The sequence below is a fragment of the Nuphar pumila genome, chromosome 4 (genome assembly GCF_984573655.1).
Source record: "Nuphar pumila chromosome 4, dmNupPumi1.hap1.1, whole genome shotgun sequence".
Taxonomy (NCBI): domain Eukaryota; kingdom Viridiplantae; phylum Streptophyta; class Magnoliopsida; order Nymphaeales; family Nymphaeaceae; genus Nuphar; species Nuphar pumila.
Window position 1 is genome coordinate 12,430,337 of NC_143252.1, and position 27,646 is coordinate 12,457,982.

The 27,646-nt window shown below is 38.9% G+C and overlaps 1 protein-coding gene across 1 annotated transcript; it reads right to left on the reverse strand.

The window, feature by feature from the left end:
• Positions 1-4,183: 4,183 nt before the first annotated feature.
• LOC149839398 (cation/H(+) antiporter 19-like) lies at positions 4,184-10,492 on the reverse strand. Its single transcript, XM_090002522.1, has 4 exons — positions 10,456-10,492; positions 9,234-9,496; positions 7,962-8,963; positions 4,184-5,715 (listed from the first exon to the last, which is right to left on the reverse strand). Exons 2-4 carry the CDS (start codon positions 9,417-9,419, stop codon positions 4,510-4,512), a joined length of 2,394 nt encoding a protein of 797 aa, XP_089858648.1. The 5' UTR covers positions 9,420-9,496; positions 10,456-10,492; the 3' UTR covers positions 4,184-4,509.
• Positions 10,493-27,646: the final 17,154 nt, after the last annotated feature.

Sequence of the window (27,646 nt, forward strand, 5' to 3'; positions counted from 1 at the left end):
GCCATCCCTAGTTAACACTAAACTTGCTAAACGGAAAGGAGAAGAAAACAAAAAGCTAGAAAGAAAAGTGATTTTTAATTATAAACTAGCTAGTTATTCAACTAGTGAAGCCCCAAGAAGATCGGCGTTGTGGGGGTGGGGGGCAGTTAAAGGTTAGATTCTCATGAGTGTAGCCCCCTCTATCGCAAGCCAAGGCGTAGCATAATTCCCGGAGGCAGGGGTCTTAGCCTCGAAGTTTTACGCTGCTGTATGGCAGGCTGAGCCTCCGTGGACGTAAATTTTGTTGGATCGAACCACGTAAATTGTGAGTTTTATGTTAGCTTATCAGTGTGAATCTTTGTGTCTTAAGGTTTGACAATATGATTCTAAGAATGCATTTATAATGACCAGAAATTGAATAAGAATGTGAAAAATTAAGCTCTTCAGAGGCAACCTTTCAACTTGAACCTCATTGTACAATTTTGTTAGAAAAACTCGACCTCATGTTGAAGCTAGCCCCACTGCACCTAATCAGCCACACAAGCAACGGTGATGGTGAGTGATGAGGTAAAGCAGTACACTGAAAATATGCATTCACATTGCGCTTGATCCTCCCTCTTTTGGAGCAGACTGCATGCCATGAAATTTGGCTTATTTTCCACAAAAATCTTGCTCGTTTCAGTCAAACCGCGTTCTCTGACAAAAATTGTCAAAAACAAAGAAATTCCACTATTTTGGGTAGTTGGGCAGTCACTAATCATTCCGACTTCTTCCATGCAGTCACCATCTTGGGACGATATTAACTAGATGACACTTGCACCATCTTCTTTGCTTCCACCCCCAACTTACGGTTGTCTGGTCGTATATATATATACAGGGTGCCCCGGAGTAACTACTCCCATCTAATAAAAGCTTTAGATAGTTAACTTTCTTAAAAAAAATTATTTGAACAATATGTTAAAAGATACGATGTATAAGCATTATTTAGTAGAAAACAAGTTTTGGATCATCTGATTATAGCGTATATGTTTGTATTTTAAGACCTTTAAAAATCAACAGCTGGCAATGTATCAAAATTTTATGACTTAAAAAATCTTACTTTTATGTCCAAAAGAGATGATCCAAATCATGATTTCTATCAAATAAACTATATATATTGAGTACATCCATAAGGTTTATACAACCTACAACCATTATTTCTAGTATGTGAGAGTACGCACTCCTGGAGCACTGCTGCATTACTCGTACATATCGTCACTAGAATATGAGAACTAACTTGTGAACATCGATTTTTATGGACTTTTTATTCTTTTCTCTTGAATCTAACCATATGGATGTGATCTACATATTTGGTTTTATAAGAACCCGGTCTTGAATCATCCGATTTTGATGCATAAAAAAGACTTTTTTAGTTTTTAAAATCAATGGCTCATAATCTTCGTAAATATTCTATCATTCAAAAATCACATTTTTTCATAAAAAAATACACAGTTTAATGGTTGATTTCTAGCAAATTCATCAGGTCAAGCACATCCACATGATTGGATTTGCAAAAAAAAGTGTTGAAATGCACAATTTCTAGTTCTCATATTCTAGTGACTATATATATATATATAGTCACTAGAATATGCTAACTAATGTGTGAACCGTGATTTTCATGAAAGTTTTGTTCTTTTCTCTTGAATCTAACCATGATCTACATGCTTGGTTTTATAAGAACCCGATTTTGATGTAAATCAAGATTTTTTATGCATCAAAATCGGATGATTCAAGAGCATGTTCTATATCACATCCTTATGGTTAGATTCAAGAGAAAAGAACAAAAATTCCATGAATATAGCTGTTCACGCATTAGTTCTCATATTTTCCGGTCTCATATTATAGTGACTATATACATGAGCGTGTTGAATAAGAAAACAATGGTCGCTTGAAAAATAAGAATTCGATGAGAGGATATAGCGGTCACAAGGACATTGACACGAACCATGGCTCTCTCTATATAAAAGTTCATCACCCGGGTTCACAATTTTTTTTGCAAAATAGGACACGAGTACATGGTGGGTTAGCAGCAAACGATCGTAATGTGGAGGCTAAGTATTGTGAAACCCCATGGTACTTGGAAGGATAAACCATCTGACCGGTTCCTTTATTCTTCTCATTGTAATGACGGATCCAAAATGTAAAATTATTATTGTATTATAATAATGTGTTGAATTTAATATAATCTGAGTAGCATGATAATAAGTAGGAGTGTCAATGGGTCAGTTTGGTTCAGGCCCAGGTGCAACCAAACCCAGACCTGATTTGAGATGATGGTATTGGGTCTGGACCCTGGTCTAATAGGACCCATCACAAGAGAAACCATACCAGATCCTATAAGGATTACTTGAACTGGACCTCAGACCATACCCGGTAAAATAACATTTTTTTTTTCATTTTTACATTGAGAAATTATGGATCTTAGTCGAAATTCGGGTCAGGCCCGAGTTTGGTATGAAATTTTACAAACCATACATGGCTTCATATATTAATAGAAACCCTACAGGTCTGACTCGGATTTTAATCGGACCTTCTTATTTATCACTAAACCCTAACCCTATAGGGTTTGATATGGGTTGGGTCTGGGTCATACCCGACCCATTGACAACCCTATAAATAAGAGAGAGCTTATCAGGTAAAACGTTTTATATAAGACGATCAACACAAGAGTAACACCTGCTCTGTGTAGTGGATCCATTTAACTATTTAGGTATATGCCGCCTAAGGGAATCTCCCGGCTTCAGATCGCTGATGTTTGACTATAACCAAGATCCAATTTATTCTAGATTAAGTATATTATCCGATAGATCAGGTAAGGGTTTTATTGTTGCAACTAGTACTATAATTTATTACTATTTGGCTGGTCAAAATATCTTGCTAACTCATATGAAGAAAAAAATTCAAATCAATAACATTAATACTCAACTCAAGGTCAAATGGACAAACTTATGCCAAGCAGATCCAGTGTTTGGGGCCCAAGACTTATAAAGTGTTTGACCCAATATTAGGGTGCCACGGAGTGGCTGGCCTTCTATTAAACGGCAGGGCCCCCATGCATGCTTGGCCTCCCTTGTTAAAAGGGGAGACCATAAGTGTTTGCCCCGAACACTGAACCACACCTTGTAATAATAAACCTAGATGTTCCTCAAACAAGTAAGATCAACAATGAAGCAGATCAAGTGTTTGAGGCCAGACACTAGACCACGCCTCATAATCATAGATCTAAACGCTCTTCAAACAAGCAAGATTGACAGCAAAAGAACGCTCATAAAGTGTTTGGCACAACACTGAGATGCCACATAATGGTTGGCAACCCCTATTAAGGAAGGGCCCCACACTTAGACCATTATTAAAAGGGGCAAATCCCCGAACATTAGACAACGCCTCATAATCACAGATCTAGGGCTATGTTTGGTTCGATCACATGAGATTTACTTCTTAATATACTTTACATAGTGAATCTTATGTGAATAGTACCTAAAAGCAACAAAACATAAATCTTTTGTTACACTTAATTTCAAACACAAGCTTTATAAAAAATGAGTTATACAAAACCTAAAAGTAAAATTTAGAAAGTGAATCTTATTTGTAACTGTTGCAGAAGAAAGAAGCATGTCGGGATCCCTAGTAATGACAAACCTAGACGTTCTTCAAACAAGCAAAGATCAATAGCAAAGCAAATCCACAGTTTAAGCCCAAAACACTTATAAAGTGTTCTTCCCAACACTAGGAGAGACTAGTTCCACACATCCCCCTATATCATTCTCCATCTTTGTACCTTTCTTAAATCTTACTGTGCATGTTGTTTTGATCAAATCTGACCTTGTAGATGGATTGAACATGGTCGATTTAATAAAAAATGATTCATAGATCAGATTTTTTTTATTATAAATAAATATGATTTTTAAATAAAAAAATTTGAGTTTTGTCAATCATTGATTCTTGAATCACCAAAACATCCAGCGAACACGAGTCAGATTCCCGTGATTTAAATGCTGATCTCCACTAAATGAATGATGGAGATCAAAACAACTTAAATTAATGAAATCCCAAGAAAAGATAGGGAATGACGAACCAATTTGACACTGGGTTGCCTAGATTGACAGTTTGTGCCACAAATCTCTCTCTCTCTCTCTCATATAATAGGTACATAACAACAGAGACAGAACCAAGGGGGGTACATTTTATTGACAATGGTAGCCCGAGTTTACAATCCACAGAACGACAGTGGGCTTATTTGCGACTCAATTCAAGGCCCGCGGTGGCTTACATGACAGATTTAACTTAACCCCCCATGCATGCATGAAAGCAAAACCTATGTTTCACTTTTAATACAAACCGCCCAACGTTACCCTTTTCTCATTCTCTCCTTTCATCACTCATTATTCCTATTATTCAAATACTTTTCCTAGAAAGAGAAAAGAAAACGCTTTTGTTGCAAGTTTGTAACCACACGGTATGAAAAAAAAAAGGAAGAGAAGCACCGCAACACTACCCATCTACCCCCGACTCCGAATCGTAGGCCTTGGGCGTCTCCATCGGATCGTCGGCAGACGGCGACATGATGCTGGCTATCCGGTTGTACTGCTGCATCACCAGGACAGAGGCCGTCATAGGGAACTCCGACGATGCCAGCAGCGAGCCCACCGGCCCCAGCTCCGGCGAGTCGCTCCTCTCTGTCAGAGCCTCGCACCGGGCCGACCTGCCAACCAGGATGAGGTTGCACCGGCTGTGCTCCTTGATCACAGCCACAATGTCGGACCTGCTAGCCACCTCTTTCTCCACGTAGTCCGACTTCGACTCAGGGGAGAGGAGCTTCCCCTTGAACTCCACCAGGAAGTCCTCGTCCGACGAATGCTCGTCGCCGTCGATGACGATCCTGACGGTGCCCTGGCGAGCGATGACGGGCTCGGGCAGCAGAAACCGGATGACGGTGAGCCTGATGCCGGGGTGCTCGGCCATCCGGATGCCGTAGGCGAGGGCCTCCCGGTCGTCGGGGCCGCCGAAGAAGAGGACGGTGACGGAGTGGGCGACGTTGCTGGCGGAGATGTGGGTGGCGCCGCCTAGGCCGCGGTCGACGAAGATGGCGACGGAGCAGGGCGCGTTCTCGAGCACCTTGACGTTGACGGAGTGGAATCCGGCGGCGGCGGGCTCGAGTGCGCCGTCGAAGCGCTGGTGCTTGTGGTAGGGGAGGATGATGATGGCGGCGCGCTTCTGCTCGGCGCTGGTGCAGATGTCCTCGTGCATGTCGGCGAGGTCGGAGATGGCGGTCATGGGACGAACGGAGACGCTGCCGAGCTGCTGGAAGGCCTCGAAGGCGACGACGATCTGGTCACAGTCGGGGCGGACCTTGTTCCAGAAGGGGAGGCCGTTGTTGCGGGCCTTGTGGCACATGAGGATGGCAGAGGGCCGCTCCGACAGCTCGAGCAGGTGCATGGCGTAGACGCAGACGGGCCGCCGGGTGCGAGTGCCCCGCGACGCCTCGATCAGGTTGACGATGGTGGGCACGTTCCGGATGCTGTGCAGGCAGGCGAGGATGCGCAGCTGGCTCTCCGGGCTCCTCCTCTGGATCGTCCGGTGCTTATACGACGGAGACTTCTGGGCCGGCTTGTAGAAGGTGGTCACCAGCGGGGTGGTGATGAAGGTGGTGAAGAGGGCCATCAGCACCATGATGGCGAACGTCTGGTCGTTCAGCACCTGTTGTAGGATCACACGGTTCGTTAAAGAAAAGAAAGTGCTTCCATTAACTATTTGGGTCAGATTCATCATAGAACCGAGTTTTATGAGATTTCATACCAGACCTTGGTTTGACCCGAGTTTCAATTAAGATCTGTGCAATTTTTCAATGCAAAAAACATAAAAAAAAAAAATTGTTTTAATTACTTGGTATATATGAACAGGTTCTGGTTTATCTAATCCTTATTAGACTCGAGTATGATTTTTCTTGTGATAAATCCAGTCAAACCTAGATCCAGAACTGGTATTAGCATTTTTTTAGTCGAATCTGGGTCCGGACCTTCTATGGCATAAGTTGAGCCTGTCGCTGCACATTTTATAGAGACAGAGATATGTTGTTGCTCCTCTTTATTCTCGACACGTTTTTACTGCCTTAACATGCAAAAGCATATATGGTAGCACACGTGGCCCCCTTGAGAAAAAGCTAGAGCATTATGGATTAAGAGGGTCATTTGGGTACCATCCAAGTTTGGATTAAGAAATGCAAGAATCTTAACAAAAAGAAGCAGCCTAGATGTCAGGCACATGGGGGAGAGCACAGTCTACTTGATGGCACCGGAAGTATCTCCCATCCATGACATGCCATACTTTTGCTCCTACCAATAATTAGGCTGCTTCGTGGAACTCAGAATCTTATTCTTGCAACAAAAGATTTGGGATTGTACTCCAAGCATGCATGGCACCGAGCATTAGAACAGAAAGGCAACAGGTTGAACCAATCTCAAATACGAATTCCTACACATTTCCTTTGAGCAGTAAGGAGTAAAGAGCACTCTTAGACAGGTAGATCTCTTCACCCACTACGCAAACCAATCAGTCAACCACAAAAATAAATAAAGTAACTGAACACGCTAAAAGTGACGCAAAAAAACAGGGAAAAATTCTTGTGAAGACTTTTGGGAATCAAGAGAAGATTGTTAAGAAAGTGTGGTGTGACAGGCTGACAGCTTACAACTTATAAAATGAAATCTCCCAATCAAGAGCCAGAGCTGTTCAAACTTTGTCTAGTAGTTAGTACCATAATGAGAAGTTGATTCAATTCTTTACTAATGAATAAAGAAAGACACCGCCGAACGGACGAACTCGTCCTCATAATGATGAACAGCATCCACGGTAGGAAATTTCTCCCGAATATTCCAGCCGTTCAGATCGAGTCAACACCATACAGTTCTATTCTACCCAAGATATCAACCGAGAGCTGATGTTGTGATCTGCTCAATCACGGTGGAGAAAATGTTCCAACATCTCCACCGTCCATCGATCTCATCTAACCGTACGTCTTCTATGCAAGTGATGGAGCCCACCATGAAGGTGCTGATGACAGCATCATTGGCGGAGGCAGATCAGGTCATGCTGAACATGAGATTTTTGCTCATGCCAACATCGTGGCCGGCCGAATGTTTGCATTTTGGATGAATGCCACGTAGCATATAACTGTTCCGTTGAGTTTTTAACTTTTCAAAATACAAAAGGGACGGCCACGATGTTGGTATGAGCAAAAAAAAAAAAAAAAACTCATGTTCAGCATGACCTGATCTGCTTAGCCATGATACATAGTTAGTGGCTGTTGACCCCAACAATGGACGGTGGGGATGTTAGGGAGTTTCGATTTGGCACATCATATGATGTGCTCTCGATGCAAATGTGAAGTTTGAGACAACAGCAAGTTTAGCCAACTGGGTGATAAATTTTGACTTGAAGCGCATATTGATATGCTTAAAAAAGAAAAAAAAATGGGATAAGTTTTCTAATAAGCATTAATATTGTCTGTAAAAGAATTGGTACGAGTTTCATAAAAAAATTGAAGAATCAAAGTACATATTTTTTCCCTAAAAATACAGTCAAGTTAAAATAGTAAACATGCATACTTAATAATCACTATTGTATTATAATGTGTTTGTAGCGCAATATTTAAAAGTCCTAATAAAAATTGTGCTATTATAGTAATTTCACTTTTATTTGTATGTAGAGATGTTGACAAAAAAATGTGGGTGATACTTTGAATGCAACCTATGAACGATACAAGTTTTTTCTTATGGTTGGGAAGAGTTTCTTGAGCATTTGATAACTTGTTTTTTTTTTTTTTACTTTTTTCGAAACGATATTTGGTACCGGTATGCCTGATAAGCGATGCATTAGTTTCACACACAAATACATACATGTATATATATGGATAAATGAGAGTTATAACAGATGCAATCGTTTACCTTTCTATCCTTGCCGATGTTGAGGACGATGAGCTCGACGAGTCCTTTGGTGTTCATGAGGAGGCCGATCGCGAGGGCCTCTCGGAAGGGAACCTTGTAGAGCATGGAGACAGCGATGGTGCCGAAGATCTTGCCAAAGCAGGCAGTGAAGATGACGAGCACGAGGAGGCCCCAGGATAGCCCCCCACGGATGGTGGCGACGTCGGTTTTGAGGCCGCTGGACACGAAGTAGAGGGGCAGGAAGAGGCTGGAGACGAGGTCCTCGATCTTCTCCACCAGCGCCCCGGCGAAGGGCCCGTTCTTGGGCACGACGACCCCCACGATGAACCCCCCGAAGAGCGCGTGTATCCCGATGGTGTCCGTCAGGAACCCCGCGGCCAGCACCAGCGTAAGCATCGCGCAGATGTAGGTCTCTTTGACGGGCTCTCCCTCGGGGCATCGGTTGGCCATCCACGCGATCGCCGGCCGGACGGCCACCACCATGAAGACGACGAACCCGACGCCGAGGAGGAGCACCCACAGGGATATGAGCGGCGACTTGCCGGAGCTCGAGAGCGCGATGGCGAGTGCCAGGAGGATCCACGCAGCGACGTCGTTGACGGCCGCTGCTGACATCGCCATCCGGCCGATGTCGGTGGTGAGGAGCTTGAGCTCAGCCAGGATGCGGGCCAGCACAGGGAAGGCGGTGATGGAGAGGGCGACGCCCATGAAGACCAGGAAGGGTGGGCCATCCACCCCTTTGCTGATGGTTTGCTTCAGCACGTATGACGTGCCAATGCCCAGCACCAACGGCAGGCTGATCCCGGCGACCGCGATCCCCAGCGCCTTCTTCCCCGTCCGCCGGATGGACTTCGGGTCGAGCTCCAGCCCCACCAGGAACAGGAAGTAGAGCAGCCCCACGTTGGCGATAGTATCGAGCACCGTCAGGCTCTGCTTGGGGAACACCGCGTGCAGGTACGTCGTGTTCCGCCCCAGCGCCGACGGTCCCAATAAGATCCCTCCCTGCAGTTAGTTAATAATCGACAGCCAGTTCATAATCATCCCAAAGGATCATTCACCACTACCCAATAATCAATCAGATTCACCACTAGGCAGAAACAAATGACAACATATGGTTTAACACTTAATAAATGGCGATCAGACGACGAAAACGACGGGGAGGAAACGAACCTATATATATATATATTTTCTCTATAAACAAGCTAGCTTCAGTTGGACTTTTCAGAGAGAGAGAGAGAGAGAGAGAGGGGGGGGGGGGGGGGGTTCACTTACAATGATCTCCGCGATGACGCGGGGCTGGCGCATGGGCTTGAGGAGGAAGGCCAGGGCGCGGGTGAGGACGACGACGAGGCAGATCTGGACGATCAGGAGGGGGAGGGCGTGCTTCAGGGGGTTGCCGTCTTGGAAGGCCCCGTTCGACGTCGCCGTCATCGGCTGCGGGCACGACACGTTCACCATTTGCCTTGCCTCTACTTCCCAACTTCCACCCGATCGAGATGATACGACTCGAAGACTCGCTGTCTCTGACTCGATTCCTGTAAAACATGGAAACAGGGAAAACGGGATGTTAGGAATTCCGTGAAGAAGGAGAAAGCGGACCACGAATTACATACCTCGAAAAGCACAAAAGATGAAAATGAACGCAAATTTGTAGTTTGGCTTTGCAGAAATCGTCGATTCGATCGATATAACTATTTTTTTTCTTATATAAAGAACATTATACAGAAAAAGCTGGAACATCAGCAAATGACTCGTACCAATTTGCGAAAAAAAAACGGTTTTCTTAGGATTGGTAATGAAGAAAGAAAGAAATGATGATAAGAAATTCAAAACCGTAAACGGAAATTTTGAATCGATAAAAAAGAAGGAAATTTTGAATAGTTGGGACTAATAACACTATCTCAAAAGCCGTTCTCTCTCTCTCTCTCCACCAACAAAAACCTTTAAGGAGATAATCTCGGAACTTCTTGTTTTTGGATAACCAGGGAAAAAATGCCTCGCTCATAATCCGAGAACGACTAACAAAAACACACGACCATAAAAAAATTCACATGAACTCTCCATTCACATGAGAAATCAACAAAACAATCCAAAATAGCAAAAATCTCTCCACCCAAGAGAACAAAAACCATAAAAACTTAAAAAAAAGAAAACCACCTATCCCAAAGAGGAAAAAGAACGAAGGTAATAACAAAGAAACCTGAAGCAAACGAAAGAAGAGCTCCTCCTTCCTTATTCCCTCTCCTCTCCAAGAGAGAGAGAGAGAGAGAGAGAGAAAGAGAGCGGGAAAAAGCTAAAAGGAGAACGCTCAAAATCCGGTCAAGCGGATAGCAGCAGGTCCGCTCGGAACCCAGCCACACCGATTTCCGGCCAAACGAGACGGCAGAAAACGGGAAGGTTGCGGTTACCGACGGGAGAAGGTCAGGAAATCAAATCCCCAAACCAGAAAGACTCACTTAGAGAAAGAGTTCGGGAGCGAATCTCTCTTGCTTACCTTCGCTCTCCTGCTGTGCTTTCAATTCTCCTCTCTCCCTGCAGTGCAGGATACGGACGGAGGAACTTTACCCCTTATTTATAGGCAGCCCCACGACACCCGCCCTCATGCGTGAGGCTATGTGAGTTTGGGGATTGGATTCGGAGAGAATTACGAGATTGACATTTTTCAATTGGCGTAAAGAGAAATGACCAAGGTGTCCGCCGGAGTTCTCGGAAAGGGATCTAAAATGACCGGAGGTATGTGGATAAGCAATGGTTTAACTGCTTATAAAATGGATTTGCCGGTACCCTTTTATTTTTGGATAATATGAGAGCTGCTGTTTGTGGAGTGCGGTGTGCGATACCTGTTGATGTTAATAAAGTTTATTATTATTATTATTATTTTTTTTTAAATTTAAGGACTTCATTCTATAAAAAATGATTCTTGGGCTGTCCGATTCTGACGTGTAAGCAGAATTTTATAAGGTTCGAATATTTATAAATATCTAAAGCTCAAAAGTTCATATCCTTTCCTTTTGTTTAAAAAATGCAATCCAAGTTTTCATCTCTCTGACGAAACGTGTCAAACACATCTACAAGGTCATATTTGAAAAGAAACTTCAATGTACGCCGATAAATACCCATGGTAAATGAGCTGAACTTGGACTGGGAAGCAGATCAGGTCATGCTGTCTTTTTGCATTTTGGATGAATGAAGCACATCACCAAAGCATTTTGTTGACTTTTGAACTTTTTAAAATGCAAATCGGATGGCCACGATGTCAGCATGAGCAAAAACGCTCCTGATCTGCTTCCGTTGGACTGGGATCGGTAAGGGTATGTTTGATGGTTTGTCCTGGGTTGGAAGAAATGAACAAAAAAGATGGCACAAACAACTGTATAGTAAATGGGTCCACCCGCCTAACCCGTTTATTAACAGGGCCATCCACCGCGTTCAACATTTGTTGAAAATCATCGTTCTTAGCAAGATTTTTGTCTGAATCACACTGAAAACAACACATCAAACATACCCTAACGGTACATTTGCTCTCAGGCTTGACTCATGAGCTCATTACAAGCCAAGCCACGAGCCGAGCCGAGCCGAGTTCAAGCTCATTATGAGCCGATCACGAGTTAGCTTGTATTTTAAAAAATTAATTTTTAAATAATTTTTAAAGCTTGATAATATATAAAATTTGTATTCCAAGTATAATATATATCATATGTATAAATATAGATATAAAGTATATGTATAAAATATATAATATTTTAATATGTCCTATATCAGCCAAGTCAAACCAAACAAGGAGCTGCTCATCTCGTTTCCCAGCCCTACATACAAGTCCACATATATATACGTATGTATACTCCCGTTTTGGTTGCTTTGTCTAGTGGTGGACAACGGCCCGGCCCATTAGACTGGTAAGGGCCCGGCCCATTAGACTGGTAAGGCTAATCGAGCTGGGCCTATTATATTATATTATAGATAAAATATAATATATATTGTATATAAAAAATATATTATATATTATATATTAATATATACACGGGCCAAGCCAAAAGCCCAGTTCGGGCTGAGCTGGCTAGCTGCCCACCCCTGGTTGTGTCTAGGGCAATGTTATCAGTATTAGTATCGGCCCTTAATCTTTAGGCCACCGATTCAGTTGTATCCGAACTATACCAATACTCAAGTGAATTGTTTTGTATCGGCCAAAAAATAATAAAAAACTATTGTCATTCATAAGTGAAAAATGTGCTAAAATCATTAAAATAAAACTAAAAATTATTTTTTAGTATTTTTTATATTTATTTAAAAATAATTGATTCAGGAGTGAAGTGTATCGATTTTCTACCAATACGACAATACACACTGGTACTGATAACATTGGTCCAAGGGTGTCAATGGGTTGGGTTTGACCCGGACCCGACCCGTACCAAACCCTATAGGGTAAGGGTTTTGTGATAAATAAGAAGGTTCGATTTGAATCGGATTGGACCCAAAGTGTCCAATTAATATATGAAGCTTGGTATGGTTTGTAAATTTTCATACCAGACCTGGAACCGACCCAAGTTCCGACAAAAATCCACCATTTTCCAATACAAAAAGGGAAAAAAGCTATTTTTACCAGGTACCCTTCTGGTTTGGTTCATGTAATCCTTATAGGATCTGGGTATGGTTTCTCTCTTGATGGGTTCGATTGGACACAAACCCGGTACCAACATCTCAAATCAGGTATGGGTTTTATTCTACCTGGGACTGAGCCAAACCCGACCCGTTGACACCCCTAGTTGTGTCCTTGTGTGGGTTATTTTTGCCATTAATGTAGTTTTTTTTCTATTTACGGAATTTAGTAGAATGGGAACCAAATTTAATCAAGCTATTGAAGACTATTAAAATATTTGAAAGCGTGAAAGCATGCTCATCTTTCATGATTCAGAAATTTTATGGTAAGGTCTTTTTTTCTCTAAGTACGAAATAAAACTTTCATTAATGTTAGTAGTGCTTTTTCATAAGAAAAGAATTTATGTTTCCTTCTATACATTCTCTAGTATTTTTGAGCAAAAAGCTTAAAAATGCAATTAAATAGGAATGATTAACTATACTTTTTAATATTAGTTCTTACTCACTTCCTTCTTCATTTGTCATTGGCTTTTCCCCCTCACAGAAGGGTTTTACCAATCAGAGGCCAGCAAATGTTTGCCAGTGATGGGGGTTTCCCTTGGATTATATATCCAGAATAAAACTATGAACCAGTTTTCTTTCTTTTTTTCCTTGAAAAAACTATGGTTGCTTGAGAGCCAGTAGCCAAAGGAAATTTATAGATATGGAAAATGAAATCAATCAATTCTTACAATTGGAAGATATGGATCAAATTTTATTGTATCGTGAGTTACATTGATGGGAGTAAAAGATAGCTGCCTACTGTGTTTCATGTTTATCTCAGCCTACCATCAGCGAAAGTGTTTATGGCTTGTTTTTCACAAATCTGTCACAGCAGATTCGTTTGGCATGGTCAATTTCTTAGAAAATGACACTTGTGCTAGCGTTTTCGATCAAAAAAACACTCACAAACGACTGATCCTCATATCTCGACAGTGCCCACCAACCCCCAACTTAGAAACAACCAAATTAGAGAGAGATAGAGTGCTATCTTTTAGGACTAAATATAATATAGAGAGATTTTTTCCTGCAAAATCCGAAATAAATTTATATATATATATATATATATATATATATATATATATATATATATATATATATTATGATCAGGAACCCTAATTGAGAACCGGGTCAATTCAATGAATCCGCCCCAGCGAGGTTAATCTCAGGTGGAGCCCACAACACCTTGCCTTGCGTGGCCCACCTTTGAAAGTTACGGACACACTTGTGCACCAGCGGGCTTTGATCTGTCACCTTCATCTCAGTGCCTTCACCACCACCACCACCACCACCACCCGGATGGTCATGTGGGCCACCCCCCGATTTGTAAGCACTGACTTTTGTCTCACTCTCATTTTCCCCAAATGGATCCTAAGGCCATCTTCTTTCCAATTCACTTTAGGACCAGAATTTGCTTGATGTGGTTTTTTTCTTTTTTTGACTAGCTAGGGCCAAGGAAAAAATCTCATCATCTTTTTTTTTGGTGCTAGGGCAACGGAAACCCCATCACCACCGTAAATTTGTAGGCTTATGATCGGTAATGCCCTTGAGATCCTCCCTGTCAATTGAAGAGTACACTCAGCTTCAACCTTGCAACAATGGGACATCCTCCATTTGTTTCGATCTCTTGACATCTCATCTACCTGGTGATATTTACAAGTCGCCCTTACCAGATGAGCAAAGTCCTTATGGGCTCATAATATGTTTTCAACCAAAAATAACACGGGGGCTCCGGTCCGGTAAGAGCAGATAGTTCACGTCACTTTGTGTTGTTGGGACGTTGCAGGTTCAAAACCCAATGGTATAGTTGTATGTCTGCTAGGGGTCTGCCCTACCCCAGCTTGCCTCTAAAAAGAAAAAGAAAACAAGTGTAAAACTACAACACTACATATCCCTCTTTTTTTTTTTTTTAAACAAATGACATTGTATATGGAATTAGGAGTGTCAACGGGCCTGGTTTACCCGGACCCGACCCGAACCAAACCCTATAGGGTCCAGGTATGGTGATAAATAAGAAGACCCAATTAAGACCCGGGCCTGGACCTGACCCGAGTTCTAATTAAAACCCGCAAGTTTTCAATGTAAAAATGATAGAAAGTATGGTTTTATCGGGTTTGGTTCATGTAGTTCTTATCGGGTTTGAGTATGATTTTTCTTATAGTGGACCTGATTAGACCTGGGTTCGAACTTGGTACTATACCCTAAAATCTGGTCCAAGTCTAATTTCACTCGAGTCCCAACCAAATCCGACCGGTTGACATGCCTTTATGGAATGCTCCCTCTTATTTGAAACACGCTTGTGCACCAGAGGGCCCATTTTACTTAGGCTGTCTTGTGAAACACCACAAGTGGCCTGCACATCGAGAAGAAAGGATGGACCGGATTTGGTCTTACTTCCCCACTTTGGTGTGGGTTGTGGGCCCCATCTTTTTTCTTTCTTTCTTCTGTTCTATGCCTTTAATACCTCAAAAAGGATTGGGGTGACTGGGTAGAGTCTACGTAAGTTCCCCTATGGGGGTTGTGGACATCACTTTCATACGGAAGTTGGAAAAAGTAATGCAACTTTTGAATAACTTTTATGTAGAAAAATGAAGTGCATGTTTGATGAAAAACAGTTCCCACGCAGATGATGTTTATGTCCACGGTCTTGAACGTGTTGGTGATGCAAGCAAACGTGTTTTGGTAAAAATAGACCCATGCAGTGCCTTTCCACATGTTCGGAGGACATTCCAAACTAAAAAAAAAATTAGGTCACGGTGGTGTGTACTACGTTTGAAAAGCATGGGCAAAGCATTCTCTGTAGGGACATCTTTGTTCCATTACATTGCTTTTTAAGGGACGCACCAGCTGCACCCACGTTCTAGGTAGAACGCCGCCTAGATGACCTGAAGGCGTTTGTCCATTGCTTATTATCCAAGATTGGTCAGAACCACAGAACATAACTTCCAGAACACATGGTATGTCTGTTTCATAACAACTGCACTATATCCAACATTTGTATCGACTGGATAAGAAGTTGTATTCTTTGATTTTTAGGCTGTGCCGATAACTTGGGCACATATGGATAATGGGTCAAATAACTTGGTCATGTTTTAACATGTTTATTATGATTTTAGTTTCATATATGAATCTAAAATCTAGCAAAAAATGTTTAAAATTTAGGTAATTTGAGAAAAAAAGAATTGATATTTTTTTTTATATATAAATACTTTAATCAGTGTAATTATATTGGATCAAATTATGAAAGTTTATCAAAAAATTATGGATTTTCGCCTCAAATATGGATCTCAAACTGGATCCAATTATGAAAAATGTTTAAATTTTGGATAATTTGAGAAAAATGTTTAAATTTAGATTTTAGATTCGAGGCTTTCAAACACAGCCTAAGGAGTGTTTGATTGCCTCCTAACTAAGGGTGTCAATGGGACGGGTCTGGTCCTTACTCGACCCATACCAAACCCTATAGGGTCTGAATTTGGTGGTAAACAAGGAGGTCAAATTAGAAACTGGGTCAGACCCAAAGAGAGTATATAGAGCGGGGTATGGTTCATGAAATTTCATACCAGACTCGGGTTTGACCCGAATTCCAACTAAGACCCATGATTTGTCAATAAAAAAAGATAAAAAATTTATTATTTTACAGGGTATAGAAACTGGGCATAGTATTTCTCATGGCAAACCTGATAGGGATCAGGCCCCAACCCAGTACCAGCAACTCAAAATCATATCCAGGTTCAGACTCACCTGGGTCCCAACCAGATCCAACCTGTTGAGACCCCTACTCCAAAGTGAAATCTGATACTCTGATCTGGCCTGGGGCCTATGCCAATCTTGCATACACAGAATCTCAGACCCTCATCTGTGAGATCGAGAGCAGATCCTGTCAAACGCTGGGTAAGATTAGCAATCTCAACCAGAGTTTACAACCATAAAACCTACTCTTCTGTACTGTAGCTCACTACAAGTGGAATCCACAGAGGGGTGGGTTTTGTGGCGGTAAATGCTGGGTGAGACTGCTACGCTCTCCTAAAAAATACGCAGATCTCTGGCCCCACCGATCCTATGATCTCAAATCGCCATGAATATGAGATCTGGAGCAATCAAATCAAACAGTCCCTACAAGTACGATTAAGTCACTTCATTCTAACTCTGAAAATTGGGTTGTCACTTGATGGAAGATAAACGTATACAGCAGCTTATTATAGTAAAGAGAACTTTATTTATTCCTAACCTCAACATCAGTTGAGTGTAATGGCATCAAGGTGGAGAATGATTCATTATTCTAAATTAGAGAGAAATGGTATTCGCACAGTGGAGAGAAAACTCCTTTTTCATTTCTTATTTTCAAGATCTCGAAAAAAAAAACTTATTTAATTGCAAGTTTTCACTGTCAAGGATCGTTTATTAGTCAAACCCATACAAACTTTAGAAACCATTTAAAAATTTACATGCCTATGATATAATAATGGTAAGCATGCTGCGCATGATGACACGCTTACATTACCAGCCAGGCTTGAGTCGTATGTGATTCCTCCTATTTTACTCATATATTACAAACTTGAATGGATAAGAAAACAACTTCAAGCTCAAAACAAGTATTATATGGTTATTTTTTTTAGGGCTATATATTATATGGTTATTAAAAAATAGATTGTTGTGGCTTTAAAGGTTTTCTTTATTTTATTCCATGACAGATTATAACAGGTAATTTGACTATCCATATGGGGATAATAAGAAATATATTTTACATATAATTTTCCCTATTCTTATTTCTTTTGGCTAAAAAACATTATAGTTTTTTATAAAAAGCCAGCTCGAACTCGGCCTTTTTAGGTCGAGCTCGGCTCGGCTTGGCTTGCCACGAGTGAGCCAAGTGTGAACACTTCAAGCTTCTCTTAATTCAACTCGTTTACCAACCCTTGGAGGAGAAGCAGAAAAAACATTCGGATATCTCCAACCAACAACTCCACCAGTCTTAACAATTTTGTGGATAAAAGTCTTACAGGACTCGGGCAGGTTAGAGTTTATAAGATTTGAGATGTATAAACCAATGTTGTCAGTATCGGCTGTGTCGGCCTATACTTATCGGCAGAAAATCGATGCTATACTAACTTGAATAGGCTATTTTTAATAAATATAAAAATGGTAAAAACTAAAATTTTAATATTATTTTAATAATTTTTACATGTGTCCCGTTTTGATTGACACAAAAATTTTTTTAATTATTTTTTAGCCGATTCAGCACTATTCACTTGAGAATCGGTATCAGCCGATTCACCTGAATCTTTGGCCAATCGATTTAGGGCCGATACCGATACGTACTGACAACATTGAGATAAACCACCCAAATGGTTTCGGTGTCTTAAAAATTCCTAGTTATCTCTATTTTAATTTTTCTTTTTATACCAAGTAGTGGTCTACCTAACCCTATCTTGATTATGAAAAAGAGCTCGAGAGTTTTGGCCTATTTAATTATGAGCTAGTGTCTCAAATTTTAGTTTTTTTTGGAAAGAAAAGTGTCACAAATCTTAGAATCTTTTGATACATGAAAGATTAATGTTTTGCTAAGAAAAATCTGGAGAAAATATTGGCATATAGAAACATTAAATATATAAACAAATATTAGATGTAATCATGATATTTTCAAAATGGGTGATGTTTTAAGCATATTGTGACATAGTCAGAGATTTATGTAAGCTTTTAGAATTATCTTGATAAATTTGTGTTATTAAAATATCAAGGATATTGAGACCGTGTCAGGTTAGAGGCACCTCTGACGATATTATTGTCAAGATTTCTTTGCCGTTCATCCACTAGATCAATGACAACCCGAACAACACTATTTTTCCTTGTTTTTCAGCTGTTCATTTTTTGTGCTTTAGATGTCGTTCATCTACATGATGAATGACTGAAATTTTTTTAAGGACCTATATATCTAAGAGGTAAACTATCCAACCATAGTGTTTGGTTTGCTGTTCATCACATGGATGGACGACACCATCAGCGGTGCCTTTGACTTGATCTTGTCTCAAGGATATTAGTTACAATGGTCATCAGACCACTACAAGGATGAGGGTCAATAGCGGCAAATTTTCTCATCGCTATTGCTTTATTTTTTGTCGCTATTGGCTTATAACAGCGATAATTCTCACTGATAAGTCGCTATAAAAAAATAGCCTTTGTTGAACAATAACGACAACATTTATAGGTTGTTGTTAAAGAGTGAACCAATATCAGCTAAGAATCTCGCCGAAACTGAAAACACTAATAGCGACGAGGTAGCATATAACAACGATGTTTTAACAATGAGATCCTTGGCTCGCTATTATAAGCTACCGATAGGTTATAACATTTTTGTCTTGCCATTATAACCTATAATGACGAGCATTAACTCGTCGTTGTAGGTTATAACATGGAGAATTAGCTCATTATTATAGGCTGACTATAATGGCAAGGCAAGAATGCTGTTGTTATAGGCTATAAACCTGCAAATTAAAAACAAAAAATTAGTTTAGTTTTTTTATATTAAAAAACTTGCAACTGAAACATACATTTAACAAAAACTTCAAATACACTTTAAATATACAATTCAAACATACATTCTCAAACATTCAACTTCAAATATATATCCTCAAACTGAGACTGAATAACATTCAACTTTAAATATACATCTTCAAACATTCAACTTCAAACATACATCCTCAAATATTCAACACACTTTAAACTATTGTCATATACTTCAAACATACATTCAACAAAAACTTTAAATAAATTTCATAAAATAAACATATACTTAAAAAATATAAACCCCCTTACATCCTCTCGAAGCCCACAACAAACACACTTCAAATACAAACCTACTATATCTTCTTCAAGCCTGCAATAAACACTTCAAATACAAACTCTTTGCATTGCCTATATCATCTCCAAGCCTACAATAAACATATACACTTCTAATGTTTACGCTAGAAAGATTTTACAGTTGTTAACTTGTAGTAAGAAATAAATATTAATAGGAATGAAAGTAATCAAATTTTAAATATACTAAAAAAATACTTGACTAATATTTACCTAAGGCCACCGTGGACGACTCTGGAGCTGCAGTGGTCTGTGGTATGTGGGGAGACACCTCTTCCTCTCTCAAAGTATCAATCACTTGTGATTTGAAGTTGATCTCATCTAGGTGTTCACCTTGGCTGGTAGGTGGTGAACCGATCTATTGTGAGAAAAAATGTTCACGTCATTGTCATAAACGATATATCAACATCTGTTAATTTCATGCAAATAATATTAGTTCATACTACACAATACAAAATTGAATCATACAAATATTTACTATCATAAAAGAACAATATTAAATTTGATATATATTACAAAAAACTGATTCACAAATTGAAGATATTTTAAATGAATGATAGCAGCAAGATCATGGAGTTAAGATAGCACACAATTATAAAATATAAACAATAGCTATATACATTTTTGAACTCATTTTCAATAGGAAGCAGAAAACAGAACAATAACACATGCACTTACATTATACTTCTTTTTTGACCCTAGATAATTTGTCAATTCTTCAATAGATAGTTGTTCAATTGCACTTATATCAATTTTTTATTCTAGCCACGAGTCCTCCAACTAATTAAGACTTTTCGATAATACATGGTCTTCTTTATGCATTTATGATGGAGATGCTAACAAACATCATTTATACATGTAGCCATATTTTCATTCATAATAATTAAAAAACTAAATAAAAATCATTCATTCATTCTAAAATAGAAAAGAATATTAGCACGATCACACAAAGCTTATGTAAATAAAAATATAATAAAAAATTATGAAAAAAACTCTGGCTTGGTTATGTTTAGTGTTTAATCACATTTACTATCTTTAAGGTATGCCATGTTCATCAAATAGCCCTAGATTTGTTGTTTGTTTTCAAATTATAGGAGTTTCATTATGTCAATATGGATTATGGCATTTCTGGCAATATCAGCTTCTCACAATTCTTAAAATTTAGTTCTATTTCTTATAATGTAGTTCTATCAGAAACAAAGGAATACAATAAACAATATGTCTGGGAGAGAAGACCTAGATAAACAAAGTTTGGATTTTTCTAAGTTTGGCATTTATGTTTATGTTTATGTTAAAAAAATTTAATCACTTTTTTCTTTCATGTTTGTCAAAATAGAGAACTTCATAAGGTGAAATGTTTTGAATTTCGTCAATTTTTTGTGAAATATTGACTTTATTTTCCTGATAAATTTGTTTGTATCAATACCATAACTATAGTCTATCCTTTATTTGAATCCAAAAATTGCATTTATCTTATTCACATAGTGACAATATTAGAGTATTAAAAAAAGCCCAAATTGCAATTATCTTAGCCATATTTAAGCATTTTAAAACTTTTGACGCTTTTGTTTATATAAAGCTATTCTGATTTGTTATGATATTATATATGTTTTTATCAATAATATCTCAGAAATAAATATTTTTTTACTAGCAATCCTTTTTGAAAAATAGAGCAGGTCACTCCAAAAGCATGAATGATAGTAGATGCGCTGCATTATGTTGAAGATTGGGTAAAAAGGTTCTGGTTCTTTGGGTTAACTTTTTTATTAAGTTTCAAGAATTCATATAGCGCTTTAGTTGATAAAGATTTTACTCTACTATTAGTGTTTTCAATGACATCTTTGCTACTATGAAGATCAGGTCAAGTTATATCCCAGTAATGATTCTGTAAAGTTCTCAAGTTATCTTAGATCTATATCCATATTTATTTGTCGTCCAGATGGACTTCTCTTAGTGTTTTTAATGATATTTTTACTAATATGAAGATCAGATAAAATTAAATCTCTCCTAAGCATAGTGACAAACATTAAAAACCGTAAAATCTCAATTTTCAAAAACTAGTGAGAATTTGAACATAAATCTTGCATTTTTTGGCAAAATCTTGGCAATAAAAAATAAATTAAAAAATATTTTTTATAAAAATATTAATAAAAAATATTTAAAAATAAAAATACACAGTTTTTCATGATAAATAGCCATTTAAAACATAAATATCATGTTTAAATCATGGTATTTATGTTTTTTCATAAATCTCACGGTATTTTGAAAATCTCGTGAGAAATTGCCATTTTAAACTTTCAAGCAATTTCTCAAGATATTATCACAAGATTTTCATAAATCTCACGACATTTTCACTGTTCTACTAAGTAACAATTTTGGAAGTTCTCAAGTTACCATTGTACACTATTATCAATGAAAAATTAGACAAAAATAGCATGTCTCATGCCCTTTTAGTCATGTCCTTGTGACATGGTATACCACTAAACACTACAAGAAAAACGTTAATTAACGACAAAAATTTGTGACGAAAATAATCTGTTGCAATTTTGTGATGGATTAGCGAGAGAAAATTAGTCATCCCTAAAATTAGTATTACTTGGTATGATGACCTTGTCGTACCCATATTGTTGAAAATACCTTTGAAAGCTTGAACCAAACCGAAGGTGCTAGTGATGTTGACAGGAACTTACAAAATCCTACTACATTGAGAAGATCTCAAAGGGACCATCGTCCTCCAAGTTGGCTCAACGATTTTATTACATATGTTGTCACTGCTCACCCTATTGAAAAATGTTTGTCATATAGTCATGTTTCTAAAGAATTAGTTGCCTTCCTTAGCCACATTGAAGCCCAAAGAGAGCCTACCTCATATCAAGTGGCTAAAACTCAACCAGAGTGGACTTTAGCCATGCAAGAGGAACTTGATGCATTATATAAAAAAAAACCTGAGAAATTATCCCTCTCCCTAAGGGAAAGCGCATGGTGGGATGTCGATGGGTATACAAAATCAAGTACAGAAGTGACAAAGCTATAGAGAGACATGAGGCTCGATTAGTGGCTAAGGGTTATACCCAAACTCAAGGGCTTGACTACGAAGAAACCTTTGCTCCTATGGCGAAGATGAATACTATTAGGATTTTTCTAAGTATTGTTTGCAATTTTGAATGACCTTTATTTCAGTTAGATGTCAAAAATGCTTTTTTGCAAGGTGATCTTAATGAGGAAGTCTATATGAAATTACCTCCTGGACATCTTCAAAAAGGTGATTCAAATCTTGTTTGCAAGCTTAAAAAACTGATTTATGGGTTTAAACAGTCTCCTCGAGCTTGGCATTACAAGCTCAGTCAAGCACTTGAGCAAGAAGGTTTTTCTAGAAGCTATGTTGATAGCTCTCTGTTTATAAAAATAGATGGTGGAAAATTTGTTATCATGCTCATTTATATCGATGACATAATTATCAGTGGAAATGATTAGAGAAACATTGACACTCAAAAAAGGTTCTTACAGAATTCATTTGATGTGAAAGATCTTGGGCGATTACAATATTTCCTAGGCATAGAAATAACTCATTCAAACAAAGGCCTATTTCTTTGTCAGTGAAAATATGTCATTGATCTCTTAACTGAAACTAGGAAGATAGGATCCGAGCTTGCAACTAGTCCCATTGAACTCCATGAAAAACTTGATGGTTCTACAGAGGAAATTATTGATGATGTTAAAGGGTATCAAAGACTGGTGGAAAAGCATATTTATTTAACTGTTACTCGACCTGATCTCACTTATGCTGTAAGTTTGGTTAGTCAACACACACATGCTCCAAAACCAGTTCATATGAGAGCTGTTGATCGAATCCTTAGATAAGGATCTTTTGGACAAGGCATGTGGTATAAACAAAATGGAAATACTGACATCAAAGGCTACTCGGATGCAGACTAGGCAGGAAGTTTGGATCGAAAATCCACTACTGAATATTGTGTGTTCGTCAGAGGAAATCTGGTTTCGTGGAGAAGTAAGAAGCAAAGCCTTGTTGCAAGATCTAGTGCAGAAGCAGAATATCGGGTTATGGCAACAACGGCTAGCGAATTAACATGGGTGAAATCTCTACTAGAAGACATTGGTCTCAAGGTTGAGAAACCCATACCAATGTATTGTGACAATCAAGCAACTATTCATATTGCAGCTAACTCAGTCTTTCATGAGAGAACCAAGCATATCAAAATTGATTGCCACTATGTCATAGAAAAGGTTCAGAATGGGGTACTCTGTACACCATACATTCAGAGTATAGATCAATTGGTCGATGGCTTCACAAAAGGAGTCTCACAGAAACTTTTCCATGATCTTGTTAGCAAGTGAGGATGCTTTAATATATACTCCCCACTTGAGGGGGAGTGATGAAAATATCACTATAAGGCAGCAAATGTGTTCGTGATAAGCTTGTCTTCCGAAGATTAGGAGAGAATCCTGCAGATTTGTTAGTGATTGATCCTTAGCGTTTCTTGTTTAGGCAGTTACTATTTTTTCTCCTCCTTTCCTTATCTTTTATCATTTTCTTATGTATAAATATCTCATGTAAACAGTGAAGAGATATAGAAAAGAGAGCCTCTATGCTGCCTTCCACTGTGGATGTAGGTTGTATAGCCGAACCACATTAATTCTTTATTGTGACAAATCATCATCGTGATCCATGACAATACGGTGTAAATCACTACACAATGATACTTGCAAATTGCTACCTGTCTGTAAATCACAACAATATCAACATCCACACCATGTGAATCGCTACATGGGTCAACGCATAAATCGCTACAGTAGCATTGCTCCATCATTTGGAAATGATGCACCTAGTCACCCAAAGAAAATCTAGAAATGAAGTTTCAGGAAAATATCTACCACGACCAGGATGCAGGATGGAGATCACACAGAGACAAGTTCTCCAGAAGTGATGGGTCTCCATACATTTGAGAACCTGAAGTGCCCTTACCAGCTCCTTTACCCTGAATTGTATCAATTAAAAATCACGTATAGTAAGAAAAACAAAAAGAATCTGCAACATTTGCAAATAACAAACCAAATTCAAATGTCTTCACACATCATACTAGCATAGCATACCGAGCCCAAAGCTTTAAGTTTTATACAAGTCAGATAGTGATCAAGAATTCATTCCTAATTAGAATGAACTTTTTTCAAATTATGATGCTTGTAACCTGTTAACAACCCCCCAAGCAATCATTAACATCCTGAAAACATATCCAAAAAAACATGCCCTCAATGAATTAAAACTCCATTCAGAAAAAAAGGAAAACACAAGAGAGACTGTGGATTCTTGTCTTTTAAACCATCCACCATGTTGCCAGTGGATAAGAAAATGATGTTATTCATGTTCAAATTTCCAAGCCATTGATGCACACTAGAAATTTTGACTGCTAAGATCAAATGTGATATCTAACCTACAGGCAAACTAATATTTCACATGGTAAGAGTGTATTTTGTCTTATAAACAAAAAAAATAACAATAGAATATATTAAATGCCAATAATGTCATAAACACTGAATAATCTAATGACCTTTACCAAATCATCTGCAATATCTATCATGGTCGAAAAGACCCTTTTCCTTTCACATTGTGAAAAGAAATATGCAATTGCAGAGAAAACTTTCTAATTGCAAAGAATACAACATAGGAAATACTCACTTTTCAAACAATGGCTTCTGTTGCTGAGGTCTTTCAGATTCAAAATACTCAAACAACAACTTTAAACCATCAGAACAAGTTGCATAGGATATGTTTTCAGATGAAACATTATGTCCTTCACAACTGCTAGATGTGGATGAGTTAGACATACATGGCAATCTTGTATGCACCAGGTGCATCACCGTCATCAGCATTGACCGCCTTTGGTGGAAGCATGGACATAATAGGCAAACCGAGCCTGGTGTGCTTGCTGAGGATGCCGCAGTGGGCATTCTTGCAAAGGGTGTAGCTCTCATCGTAGTTGGGCTGCGACAGCCGATCGAACCACTCTTGAGCGACGTGCACCTCGCACTCGGCGAAGCAAGCATCAAGCTCCTTGTGGTAGTGCGACTCTGGGTCGGTGAGGCCGAAGTTGGAGAGCGCCTTCAGGCGGCTCTTCCCCGACAGCCCCATCACCTCGTGCTTCCGCCCCTCCGGATCGATCGCGAAGATCTTCGCGATCTGATCGGCCACCTTCCATGACGGCGACAACGACGATGAAGGCAACAACGAGGAGGATTTGGAGAGGAGAAATGAGGGGGGGAGGATTCTGGTCGGTCGTCCATCTTCTCAACACCCAAACAAAGGTGAAACTCTGGGGTGGGGAGAGTCCATCAGTCCTTCATCGCGATCACCGAATGGGGGGAGAAGCAAGGGCAGGAGAGAGAGGGAGAGAGAGAGATGGGCCTTTTTACATCATAAATTAGCGACGAATTCACGATAGAATTTTTTTGTCGCATAATCCGTCTCTACTTAGCGACGAATTAGAGACAAAAAAATTTCGTCGCGACATCCATCGCTAATTTGTGACAGATTAGTGAAAGATTTTTTTGTCGCTAATTTGTGCCTAATTTGCGACAAATTTTGAGACGAGTTTTTCCTGTTGTTAATCCGTCGCTAAGTAGTGATGAATTTTGAGACAAAAAAATTTTGTCGCTAATTCCATAACTAATTTCAATTTTATGGACGACTAGTTTTCTCTAGCTAATCCATCATCAATGTGCGACAAATTATTTTCGTCGTAAATTTTCATCGCTAATTATCGTTTTTCTTGTAGTGAGAGAGAAAGAGAAATAGAGAGAGAAATATAAAGGGTTTGTCAGGCTCTTTTTATATGACTCTATGACGATGACATAACTGGCGCCATTATAAAGTAAAACCCTATAACGGTGCGATCCAAATCTTGCCGATATTGATCTATAATAGTAAGATTATATGGCTATTAAATATTGTTGTTAACGTATTTTAGTGATAGAAAATCTCACCGTTATACATATGTCTTTAAAGATGATATAACTAACATTGTTATAGAGTAAAACCCTATAACGAAGAGATTCAGATCTCGTCGTTATTGATCTATTTAACGATAATGAGATGCTTGTTAAATATAGTTGTTAAAATGTTTTAATGATAATATTTAACAGCCATATAATCTCGCCGTTATAAACATATCTTTAACAGCGACATCCAGATGTCATTGTTATAGATATGTCTTTAATGGCAAGATGTGTGCAGGGGCAAGGCATTCAAGGCCCGATCCAGCTCGTCCTTATTGATAAAGCAATAATGGTGAGATTAATGGTCGTAGTAGAGTAATAACGGTGCAATATTTATGTTGATGCTATTACCTATCAATTAGTGAAGGCAAAACTCTCATCATTATTGTTTGATCAATAGCGGCGAGTTTTTTTCTCACTGTTAAAGAGTCACCACTATTGACCCTCATTCTTATAGTGGACCTAGTCCTGGTAGGAGGTAAAGGCTACTTAGACTTTACGCCTTGACCTAGGTCTCACTTGGACATGGCTTGTTTTATACATATTTATCAGTTTGGGCCGTCAGTGGGTCAGGTATGACCCCATTTTGACTGGATGATAGGAGCCAAGTTCGCGCTCAATGAGTCAATATAATAGATCGGATTAGCTAAGAGAACAGTCCCATAAGATTCAAGCAGTATATGGACCCATTTCTAATTTATAAATTTTCAGACGACACCTAGTTCTAACCGGAGTTTCAGTTAAGATTTGAGCATTTTTTAATCCAAAAAATTTAAAACTTAATGTTTGACTAGGTCTGGTTTATGCTACTACCTGGGCATAGGTATGGTTTTGCCTACGCCAGGTCGGGTTGGATCTGAATCTGAATTGGAAACCAATAACTTTTTTTGATATTTTAATATATAATAACACAAATTTTGTTAAAATATTCATTAAAAATGATTAAAAACTGTTAAATTTATAATAATGGCTGTAGTTATGTGCTAGCATTCCCGATCATATCACACACGGCCAATGCTGTAGATCCGCGTGACATAAACATTGATATTAAAAAATATATCTCATGTATTGCCAAAATGTGGTGTTGGGGATCGCCAACTCCATCAATGCAATGTTTTGGCAACACCAATATTGCTCTCAAACGACAGTGTTGCGAAAACTTCAGTACTGCTCTCAAACTG

Coding starts and splice junctions, on each gene's coding strand:
- LOC149839398 (XM_090002522.1), bottom strand. CDS start 9,419: ATGGTGAACGTGTCGTGCCCGCAGCCGATGACGGCGACGTCGAACGGG. Junction 8,964..9,233: donor GCGTCATCGCGGAGATCATT/GTAAGTGAACCC, acceptor AACTAACTGCAG/GGAGGGATCTTATTGGGACC. Junction 5,716..7,961: donor ACATCGGCAAGGATAGAAAG/GTAAACGATTGC, acceptor ATCCTACAACAG/GTGCTGAACGACCAGACGTT.